The sequence below is a fragment of the Peromyscus leucopus genome, chromosome 3 (assembly GCF_004664715.2).
Source record: "Peromyscus leucopus breed LL Stock chromosome 3, UCI_PerLeu_2.1, whole genome shotgun sequence".
Classification (NCBI taxonomy): Eukaryota; Metazoa; Chordata; class Mammalia; order Rodentia; family Cricetidae; genus Peromyscus; species Peromyscus leucopus.
The window spans coordinates 116,435,682-116,447,723 of NC_051065.1; the positions used below are offsets into that span (position 1 = coordinate 116,435,682).

At 45.5% G+C, this 12,042-nt stretch overlaps 1 protein-coding gene across 1 annotated transcript in view; it reads right to left on the minus strand.

Annotated features, from left to right (window-relative positions):
• Positions 1-5,105: 5,105 nt before the first annotated feature.
• Positions 5,106-12,042, minus strand: part of LOC114695382 (RING1 and YY1 binding protein) — a 53,765-nt gene continuing 46,828 nt past the window's right edge. Inside the window, exons 3-5 of the mRNA XM_028872707.2 lie at positions 9,567-9,743; positions 9,364-9,462; positions 5,106-8,986 (exon numbers count right to left, since the gene is read on the minus strand). Coding sequence (XP_028728540.1) covers positions 8,734-8,986; positions 9,364-9,462; positions 9,567-9,743 — 529 coding nt within the window. The 3' untranslated portion in view covers positions 5,106-8,733. The remainder of the gene's footprint in view (positions 8,987-9,363; positions 9,463-9,566; positions 9,744-12,042) is intronic.

A 12,042-nucleotide genomic window follows, 5' to 3' on the forward strand; every position in this document is an offset into this window, starting at 1 on the left:
GGCAGGAGCCTGAGGCAGCTGCTCACATGCATCTGCAGCCAGGGAGCAGAGGCAGGGGGATGCCTTTCTCCTTGTGTTCACCCAAGACCCCAGACACAGGATGGTACCACCCACATCCAGAGTGGATCTCCCCAGCTCAGTTAAATGAATCCAGAAACTCCCTTACAGACAAGCCTAGTGTGCCGTTTCCACGGTGATTCTAAATGCTACCAGGTGGACAATCAAGATTAATTAACCATCACAACTCCGGACAGTCTCTAACAGACTTGGATTGTCAGAGGTCCCCTCCCTGGGAATCACCAGGTCAGAGGAACTCATTGTACCACCAGAGAAAGTCTCAAGGTTGACACCACAGACTTGTCACAAGCAGCCACTCTTCCACGGGACTTGCTTTGTCTTGTAGACAAGGTTTCATAGAGCCCAGCCTGGCCTAGAATTCAGTCTGTAGTTGAGGCTGGCCTTGAACTCCTGGTCCTCCTGCTTCCCCCTCCCAAGTGCTGGGATGACAGGTACAGGCCACCACTCCTGGTTCTGAGGAACAGCCTTCTATATGGCTGGACTGAGCACCCTGCTCCTGTTTCTCCCCTCATCTTCCCACAGCGGTCGTCAGTAACTCCCAGAAGCTCCAAGCCTGTTCCTTATAGCTCCATAAACGTCAGTCACCAGGAGGAAAATGTGAGTTTGCTGTGACAGTCCCATTTGTTAGGATGAAGTTAAAATGGCTTTTCTCCTGTTAGTCTTGCTACTGAGTTTGTTCTGGGAACTCTATGATCAGGGGGGGTGAGAGGAAGTTTTTCTCTCCTTTATATCTTGGTTAGCAAATATTTCTCCTTCTCCACCTAGACACTGTACTGCGGGCAAGTACAAAAGCAGCAACCATTCTCGAAGCTTCTAACACAAGCACTTGGGGAGACAGACTGAAAGGACCCAGGGTCCTTCTGAGGCCTTGGGCTTGGGTCCTGGCATCCATGTTGAATGTGCGTGTTCCTGCTACTGCACCATCCTGCTAACATGACTGCCTTCCCTTGGGGGTAAGGCAGGCCCCACAGAGCCACCAGATCTGAAAGCATTCATGGTGATGGGGTTCCCCAAGCCTAATGTCTCCTCCCCTGCAGCCCTGCAGCAGTCTTCCTTAGGCAGGTCTCGGGTGGCAGGGGATTTTCACAAGCACTGAGGTGGACGGTCATGGCCAGCTGCCAGCATCTCACCTGCTGTGGGGAAGAAAGGCTCGTGGATTGGGGAAGGACTCACTTAAGCTGCAGTGTGACTAAAATGATGTCTGGAGGGCCTTGTTGACAGTCAAGGCCAGCAGGAAAACCAGCACATTTCTGAACATCTGCCAGGAGCCAGGAATTCTTCAGGTCATCAAGCCTCGCAAATACCTGATCACCCCACAAAGCGAGGATCACAGAGACGCAATGCTGGCCTCCAAGTAACAGAGCGGTTTGTATGTGGTACTTGGGCTCCACAGTCCCTTGCTCTGTTCACTACAGCCTCCCCCTGTGTCATACTAGTTGATTGTTTTAAAAATACCAGGGTGACGAAAGGGAACAAATCTCTTTGTCTTCGGGACTTTTCAGAGCTTCTGATCCTCACCTGTTCTAATGGGCTGGGATGTGGCTCGGTTGGTATCGTATTGTGCTTGTTTGGCATGCATGAAGCCTTGGGTTCAATTCTCAGCAACTCCTGTGGGTTAAACGTCACGGTTCCATGATGGCATGTTCTTAGATTGCTAATTCTCCTTCAGAATTATAAAGGAAGAAAAGGTAGCAGAATGGAGCTCTATGTAGTCCTAAGAAAAATGAAGTTGTATCATCTGCAGGAAAATAGATGGAACTGGAGATCATGTTAAGCAATCTAAACTGGACCCAGAAAGACATATTGCATGTTTTCTCACATATGGAGAGAAACACGTTAAGTCTGTAGACCGTAGGTTGCACACATATACACGACACAAGAACAGAAGAGGGGCTATTTGGGAAGAGGGTTAGTGCAGGGAGAGACTGGACCGGGCAACAGAGGGTAACTACAGCCAAAGCTCTCAACAGAAATACCACCTGCTGACATCTCCCAGAGGCCAGGGGACGTAGAGGTCAAGGCAGAAAGAATGTGAGCAGAGGATGGGGAGGAGCACTACATGTCCTCTAGACATGATGTGGCCACTGCAATCCCCAAAACACAGGAGCTGGGACCACCTGCACAGGACAAGGGGAGGGTGGTGAAAAGGGCAGAAGGGGTCCTCAGGAATGGGAAGGAATAAGAGAAGATGGGGGCAAGGTAGGTATCACAACAAACAGCATATACAAGAAACTTCCAAAAACTGTTTTTTTTTGTTTTTGTTTTAGTTTTTTGAGACAGGGTTTCTCTGTGTATCCTTGGCTGTCCTGGAACTTACTCTGTAGACCAGGCTGGCCTTGAACTTTCAGAGATCTGCCTCCCTAGTGCTGGGATTAAAGGCGGGTTTTAAAAGTGCCCCCAAAAAGTTATTACAAAACCCATTGCTTAGTTCAACAAATATACTAGTAAAAAAAAAAAAATTTAAACCACGAAATAAAATTGACAACCAAGAAAACTAACAGGATAAAAATGAACATCATTGAAAACTCAGACTTTTAATGGAAAGCCACACTGGGTGCATCACTAGCCACAGAGCAGCTGTCAAAGCCACTCTGGGATTCCACTTATTTATCCGTGCCCTTTAATCAACTGGTGCTGCCTCTGGGCCAGGAAAAAATAGTACCAACTAAAAAGCACAATAAACCAACCAGAAAACAAACTTGTTATCAGTGAGGTTATCAGTGAACAGAAGAATGCAAATTCAGGACAAGAAATCTCCTCTTACTAGAGATGGTTCAACAGCCACTTCTCAGGGCATCTGCTACTCACCTGGCAAGAGACCAAAGCATGTCTTGAGTGCATGTTCCATCTGTCTTTGCAAGGACTACACACCTCTGAGGCTGACTTGCCCAAGACACCCAGTTCCTAGAGTTGAGTCTTGCTCAGCTCCATCTACTCAAGTATATCCTGTCACTTCCAGGAGTAACATCCATTCGTTGATCTGGCTTGTGATTTATGGCTGAGACAGAACAGGGTGGCGGGGGTGGGGGGATGGGATGGAGCCTGGGTAGGTCCCGGTCTAGACTACACAGTGGCACTCAGGACTGCAGGTCCTTGGATCAGGAGTTCAGGGTTGCTCTTCAGGCTGCAGGGCTTGCAGTACTAGGAACCTTCCATTCTGGCGATGTTCTGCAAGGAGCCAGATTCTTTGAAGAGTGAGGTTCTAGGTAGTCTCTTCCTCCCTGACACCTCCCTCCGAGCCTCTCGGCTGACGTCCTCCTTGGATGCCTAGCTTCTGTTACTCAAATGTTGATTCAAATGTTTTGAGTGAGTTCTGTCCTTGGCAGGAATAACAAATGGGCTCTACGTGAGCAGGGGATGGGATATCAACGTTTGTGTTAGAAAAGTCTGATTCTAGATTCAGCTTTAAAGAATAAAGGTCTAGTGATCAACTAGTGATGTCTGGTACGAGCCCATGGTGTGAAGCTGCAGCAGCCCGTGTGCTTGCCCTGCAGGTCTAGGGCAAAGGCACCCCTACATCTGGGTCTGGTGGTGCAGTCCTAGCTACTCTGGAGGCCAGGGCAGGAGGACCAGACGTTCAAGATTTGCCTGGAAAACTTGGGGAAGCCATCTCAAAAATAAAACTTTAATAGAGCTCACCTGGCACGTGCAAGGCCCTGTTTATGTTCAACCCCCAGCACCAAACACAGGGCTATCTATGCTATCTATCTAGGCCTGCACGGTAGGCCTTTGCCAAGCCTACTGTCCTCTCCACCTCACTGCTCACCCCTAGCAACCTGTGAATGCATGATCGAAAGTGAAGCCTGACCGACCCCACCCCACTTTGATTAATGCCTATCTTTCACTACACTGTCTGCCTAGGCCCCACAGTGGCTTGTATCCCCAGGTGTGGTCTAGGGTTTTTCTGGAAACATTAGAGATTTTCCTGTAAAACCAGCCGTCCCCTTCCACTGGGCAGGCAGAGTAGGCCTTGGCTTCCATCAACGACTAGCAAACAGGACTTGGCTGAAGTTACCAGCTTTCACTTCTGTGATTCTGAGTGCCAGGGTCCAGGTGAAGGTGCAGCAGGCTTCCTTTGCTCCAGGCAAGGGTTGGCTGTCCAGGCACAAACATCATTCTGGCCTTGTGCAATTCCTTCAGCAAGTGCCTCTAATCACACTGAGGTCACACCTGCAAGCAGTTCTCAGGTCTGGACAGCAAAGGCCTCTCAGACAATGAGGTTAATAATCTCTTTTGGATGTCCAGTGTTCACACACGTCACATGGGAGGTTCCATCCTCCCAAGTGCTCCCAGTACTACTACCAGTGGGATCCCCACAAAGGGCCTCCAAGTACCACCAAAAGCATGGGAGGGAGAGCAGATGTCTTTCTTTCCTGCACCTTTCCTGCACCTAAGATGTCCCGGCACAAACACCAGCAACACCAACACCATTTACTCTGTGCACTTGAAATCTTCCCAACAGTGATGAAATGCAGACAGGGACCATTTAGAAAAGCGTTTCTTCAACAACCAAGACTCCCATTTGCACTTTCTTTTAGTGCCAGCTCAAGCACAGAACCAGACAAGGTGTCCTCAGGACGAATCCTCAAAGGCAGGTCACAAGCAGCAGCAGGGAAGGAGCCGGCCTTGCTGCAGGGCTTGTGGGCCAGACAAGGTGTTTCACTCCATCTGCTCACAACAGGCTTAATGGGCTCTGGCAAGAGCAGGGGCTGTCTGGGGGCTTTCCAACACTGGAGGACAGCTCCAGTTCCTCCTCTGGATCACCACAGCCTAGCTGAAAGGAGCGTAGACACAATCATTTTCTTCCAAATTCTGATGTTTGGGCTCAATTCTCTCCTGTACTACGTTTGTGATCTATACACTAAAACACTCAACACCAGCTGGTGGTAACTCAAGGACTGAAGGAACTATGCTTTCTATTCCCACTGGAAACATCCCACAAGGGTGTGGGGGGTGGGGGTGGGGGTGAAACTAGGCTTTTCTAAGGGCTGAAGTCTATGGAACAACAAAAATAATCATCTCCAATGTAAATTTTACTATTTTATTTGTGAAAAAACTACAAGCAGAATTCATAAATAGACATTTCTATTTAAAGCAGGAAAATGATAAAGTGGCTTCTAATAACATAGTCGTGCACATGCCAATAACAGGAATATATTAACATCTTTTATTTGCTAGACAAAGAGCAGTGTCCAATATAAATTTCCCCCAAACATTTAAGACCTGTGAATTTCTGACCAGTTCACAAAACCACCGACACTTTAGCATGAAGAGAAAACAAACCTAACAGACTGTCAGCTCTAAGACGGACGGAGCAGAAACTTCCAAAGCATTATACAAGCCATCTTTCTGGGCAAATGGAAAATAGAGCTCGTATAAGACATTAACAAAAGTTCACAAGGGAAGATTATGTTCTGACATACTTAACAAGCATTCGCTATCTGTCTCCAACAAACAAAGCTAAGGAAATAATGTAACCATCTTTACACAGTAAATTAAGGTTACAAGTCATACACAAGAACAGAACTGCTTGCGCGTTAGAAACTGTTCAGCTCCATTGTCACACTCTAAAGGTTGGCTCTTAAACCATTTTCAGTAACATACAAGCAAAGGTTATTATATATTCAGCAATTAATAAATTCTCAATAATTTAAGATATGGTAGCTTAAAAATGCAGACTGAGAATGATCTTGATAAGGCAGGCGAGACATCTTAGTGGAGCTAAACTCACAGAAGCTTCCGCCAATGTTCTGAAGTATCCAGATCCAAACTGAAAAGTTTCTTGATTAAAATATTTTTGTGGGTATCAAGATTTTTTTTTTTCTCCCAACTGCATGACTTGGGCAGAGCAAGTTCGGTCAGCTCTGTGCGTGTGCGCACTGAGTGTGAAAATCATGTACTAAACATATGGGAAACTTGCAAGCCTTAACACTGTGCTTTTGTTTTAATATGCTTCCTGTGCCACTGAATACCAAGTATTTCTGGTCCTCTTAATGTCTCTTTATAAGCTACACTAGTGTTTTTTACCTACTGAGTACTATAGTAGGGCAAACTGTAGATGCAGGAAGCTACTAGGAATTCCATTTCCAGAATGCATGCCTGGGGATGTCATCGTGTAGCACCTCTCCTCCACCCCAACAGAGCCTGTGACAGCAGCAACCGGGCGCCCGGGAACATCTGATTGCTTAGACTCCGCCACTGCCAGCTGCAGTTAGTTTCTCCCTCAAGGCAAGTTCACTCCACTCGTTCTGAAGCCTTTCCTCCCTTCCCCTCTCCTCATTAATTTATCACGGAGGCAAAACTGAAGAACCAAGACACGGGCCATGAATGAATTAGTAGCCTATGAGGAGCTGGTAAATCAGCCTTTCCCACTAATCTAGGGGGTCCAATCACTTTACATGAAACTCGTTTTGAAAAAGTACACAGTGTTTCTGAACAAAGTGCATACCAACACTTATTGGTTCAAAGAGCAGTGCAATCCACATGAATTTGGTGGCATTTAATTTTTTTTTAAAAAGTTAATTAAAAAACTTAGCAATTCCTTACACCTCTGGAAAATAAATATGGCTGACTAATTAACCCTCCCTGAGACCCTTAATAAAAGGAATATTAAAACTTTAGAAGGAATGTCTTTGCAATACCCCACTAATATTAAAATGTGGATTTAAAATTCATAGTCAAATCACTATGTATTATATATTCTGATGCTTACAGAAAGCACCTGATTTCCTTTGGTTCATTAATAAATACTTTAAAAAGGTATTTAAAAAGGTAAGTACAGCTTGCATCCCAGACACAAGCACTGTTTTAAAAAGAGGGGAGCATTGTCCATGCTTCTGAGAACAGGAGCCCAGCGACAAATAGCACTGCCTTTGTGGACAGAACGTAGACCACGGCGCATCAAATGACTGGTTTTAATGTAAATGTGAATGGAACCGTTCCTGTTGGCTACTCAATTCAAGCTGTTAATATGTTCTTAACTTGTTGCCTCCACAGATAGAAATTAGTTCTATTATTAAGCAAACCCGGTTAACATCAAGAGGTGGTGTTTCCTTACACACTCTCCCATGAGTCCTTAGAGTGTGATCAAATAAAAGAGGTTACCACCACCTTCTCATGCTCACAGTGACTCAAGTACTACAAACTCAGCGGATATGAAGGTAGTCAGGCAGGAGAGATACCCTGAATCTAAGAGCAAAGCAGAACACCCAAATTTGGGATGAAATGGGGTGATAAATTGTCATTAGTGGTCTTCGATTATCCCCCCGCCCCCCAAAATGGTAAAAAGTGAAAAGAAACTTTAGAGTTCAGTCAAGCTATCTCTGTTGAGAAGACAGAGACTGCCCGTTCCCTCTCCTGGGATGTGAGCTTTCCCTACAACTTGCCCGTGTACCCCTGCAGTCCTTTCCCCCACAAGGAGCTGAGAACTGACACCAGAAACTGGAAGATCCGTGTCAGGTCTGGATGTGTGGTCGACAACCGTTGTTTAGCAGGTTTTAAGAAGACAAACTAACAACTGCGTTAGTAGGGTGAGGGCTTGAGGGTGGGGGTGGGGTGAAGTGGCAAACAGGCCATGGTCACAAAATCCACCACTGCAGTGTCACAGGGGAAGTAGACACAGGGCTGCTCCCTAGATGGTGGGGATTAAAAATGCACTACCACAACCCTACAACTAAGAGACAGCTGCTGATGTGCCTCAGGCATGAGCAGGGGTCTGGAAAAAGGCCAGAATTCGAGATACAGAACACCATAGTTTCATGAGTGCTTAATAAGAACAGTAATGTTAACATGTAACCGTAATTTACACGAATACTTGGCATTCTGGAGCTAGTTTTGTTACTTCCGAATGGTCAAAGCCCTCCAACTGAACCACTTGTGATTTGTGAATTATCCCATCGCAAATGCAGGCTATCTGGAGCAGTCTTTAAATTTGAGATCACATTGTTTAAAAAATATATTTTTTATATCATCCAGTACTCTTAAAGACAGATGAGAGAGTCAAGTTCCCATGTAGGTTGGAACATACTTCATGTAAGACTGATTGGAATTACATCTCAGCACTTTCATAGAAGGGACCGTCCCGTTTCTGTGTCAACTGTCCAATGTTGTGTTCACTTCACAGTGTATCAAGCACCAGCGTTGCCATGGATTGGTTTCAAATAACCCTTTATATATAATTTTATATTTATATATATAGTTATATCAAAACTGATAGTACAGAGTATAGCTGGAAGAAAGAACTAAATTTTAAGAGGATATGCTGACAGGATGGAGTCTGTGAACACAATAAATAAAAGTTCCCTCCCCCCTCCCAACCCTCTTCAACAAAACAGAAACAGAAAACCAGTTGTAATGTACATGGAAAATTGTGCACAGCAGATTTTTTTTATATAAAAAGTAGATTCAGGAGCACATCCAATTATAAATGATTGTTAGGAAAATCATATAAAACAATGGAATACATAAAAGTGTCAAGAGGAACTGTCAGGGTACGAAATTCCTTGGTGGCCAGATGCCCACGGCAAGCAGAACCTCTCCTGGTAGCATCACTACAAGGTCGTCCACAGAAGACTCTCCAGGGCGCAAGCAGCATGGGCAGGTGGAGGGTCTGAATCTCATACCCTGATTCATAGTTTCACAATTCCATGTGCAATTTCAGAAGGATTCGTCATTTACTGCTGACATGTCGCCCTTTGGCGTGGAGGAGCGGGAGGAGCCTTTGTCTGTGCTCTCTGACCCCGAGCTGCTCTGGTTCTGCTGTTCTGACCCTGCACTGGAGGTCACTGTGGAGGAGGATGTAGAGGAGGATCGAGTCTTTTCTTTAAAGTCTGTGATAATGACGGTGACGTTGCCCACAGTTACGGCCAACTGCTGTGCGGTGCTCCTGTCCACATTCTTCAGCCGGGGCCTGAAACATGCCAAGGGAAGCGCTTAGGGAGTGACGTCAACACAAGCCTTCCCACAAGCTTGTGCCCAGGGACCTACACACACCATGAACCGCCACAGAAGCAATGCTGCCCATCAGCTGCAGGCGTGCTGACCACTTTATCAATGAGAGACATGACCATCAGCTAGCAGAACTTTTGATCAGAGATGATGACCCACTTCTGTTCTTTCTGTTCTGGCCAAGATAATCTCAAAAGGTCAGCAGCCTTACCTCTAGCTCCTCATTCCACCCCCCACCCCCACCCCCCAAATTTCTAAAATCTCTAAGTATGCCGTAACCTTAGGCTTTTGATTATGATTAAATCAACAACTTAGTAGTTCACTCCAGTTTCATAGTACCTTGAGGTGTGATTCGTTTCGCTGGTCTTTGTTGTAGCGTTAGCAGACTGTATACTGTTAGCTTCACTAGGAGGATCTTTCAGAATATCAGACTTTGGTCTAAGGGGTGAAGCAAAGACCCAGAGAAATAAAAGTAAGTCATCACTGAAAATCTCTGACCCTGGTGTAAATGAGTACATTGTATTTAGTACCCAGAAACTTACTTTGTTTTCTTGTTGGTGTTTTTCTTGGTGACACTGGGGCTGATGTCCTTGTCTTTATCAGGTTTCTCTTTGTCAGGCTTTTCTACCTTCTCCTTCTTCTCCTTCTTCGGGGGAGGTGGAGTGGCGTACTGCTGTGCCACCTGCTGTGCCACCAGCTGAGAATTGATGCGAGGTTTCCTACAACAGTCAACAGGAGACAGGTACAGCATCAGTGGCTGTGTTCACACTTCTTACCGACATTACTCCACATTGTTTCAACGTTGTGTGTGTGCGCGCGTAGCCTTCAAAAGGAGACATCACATGCACTTGTGATCCATATGCACAGAGCCCTGTGCATCATCCAACACGTTATAAGAGTGCTACAAACACTTCTTTTGAGCTGTCACGATTATACTGACAGCTTTCAAATACTTCCGCTGCAGAGGGCTAATCTGGTTTTATTAAAGGGACACTGGTAATCCCCTGAAAAGAGAATGAAATTAGAAGTGTGACATTCACTCCTCAATCTAATTATTCCAACTGGGCCTGCCCCCCTGCAGCTGTGATTGGCATGGACAACACATACAGGGCAATAAAAGGTAACTGTGGTTCATAAAACTCCCAAGGGGATGAAATCACTGTGGAAAAAAAACCTCAGACAAGTGATACATTGACTGTGTCATAACAGTTATGCATGCACCAATCTCCAGCTGACACAGGCTCTCTCATCACTGTTGTGTGTAACTTCTAAGTAGTGCCAACACTTTTACAATGCAGAACCATTCATAGACCCAAACTAGGGGGAAGGAATGCTAGCCAATGTTTCTATAGACAACAACCCCTCCTCTGCAGCCTCATAACAGATCTCTTAAGTGAGGTAGGCCCCAAACTATGACAAGGCAAGTGGCCCATCCAGTGAGGAATACTGGGCAAGGGGATGACCTGTCAGGTTAGTGATGGTTGGGATGAAATGTTATTGACCATGGCCGACTACAATTGGCCACTGAAGCTTGGATGAGACAAGATTCCTATAATACTAATATAAAATTTCCCTAGCTAGACATTAAAGAAGAATCAATGCTCCAAACCTCAAATGGGAATATTCAAATGGGTTCTTAGCAAAGTGAAGCGACAGGCTGCTAGAACACAGCAGAGGTGACCAAAGCGTAAGTCCTAAGTAGAGGACCTGGAAGAGCATAACCTCCACAGCACTGCCTTCTCCCATAGTTCCGCTATTCCTCACTGGGACTGTTAAGCAAGCATGGTTAAAGGAACACCCCTTGAAAAGACACGACATGGGGACAGATAGTTCCAGTAGAGGCACAACCTCAGAGAATGTCTATCAGCCTCCAGCAACAAAGGCCTTGATCAGGAAACCAGTTCCCCTGAAAGTACAGTTCTCCAAGTGAGGGATTAAGTCACAACATCTCTATCGGCAGTTCTCAACCTTCACAATGCTGTGTGACCCTTTAATGCAGTTCATGATGTGGTGACGCCCAACCATAAAACCATTTTCATTGCTACTTCATAACTGTAATTTTGCTGTTATGAATCGTGATATAAAAATGATATTCGACCCCACAGGTTGAGAACCATTGCTCTAGATGACTGCACTGAGTCTAAGCCTTTAGGTGAAAAGGTGCTGTCAGTTTTAACAATGAAGCAGCCCTACCTAATATGTTCCTTCAAAGAAGAATATAGCTGCAAATACAAAGACAATATGAAAGCATTTCATAGACACCAAAGGAACAACACCCAGCTGTTTACAGGGATTATTATCAAGCAGTATAAATAATATACTTTAACCTACACTCTCATGTCAAAAGGAATTTCAGTGCTGGAGTGTAGTGTGTTTTCCCTGCATACACAAAGTCCTGCATTCGATCCCTGCTGTTAAACCTAATAAATTTTGAGGCCAGCTGAGCTACAGGAGGCTTTGGTATGTACAGAAAGTACTATGATCTGAGGATCCTTTCAATTAAGCCAGACACAGAACCAAAAGCGTCTAGGGTCCACATGCTAGAACCTCAATAAAGTTTTGTGGTGTCTTTTACTAGGCTACACTTTACATCTCAATGCCAGGTAAAAAGAGAAAATAAACAGCCAGGTGGTGGTGACACATGCCTTTAATCCCAGCACTCAGGAGGTAGAGGCAGGAGCAGGAGGATCTGAGTTCAAGGCCAGCCAGGACTACACAGAGAAACTCTTGTCTCAGGGAGAAGGGAGGGAGGAAAAAGGAGCAAATAAATAACCCCTGCGGGTAAAGGCAAAGGAGAATGGATGCATGGCGCCGTCTCCACTCTCCTTTCAGCTCAGCCACTCCTACAAATCGGGTCTGCAAAGATGAAAGGACTAGAGGCTGCTGTCAGCAATGGCATTTCCCAGGCAGAGAGAGAGGGTAAGAGCTTGGCTGAGGGCAGGGTGTGGGCGGAGATGTATCATGGACATCAGAGATGGTGTCTGTTTTGGTACAAGGCATGTGCGCTAATATAGTCCT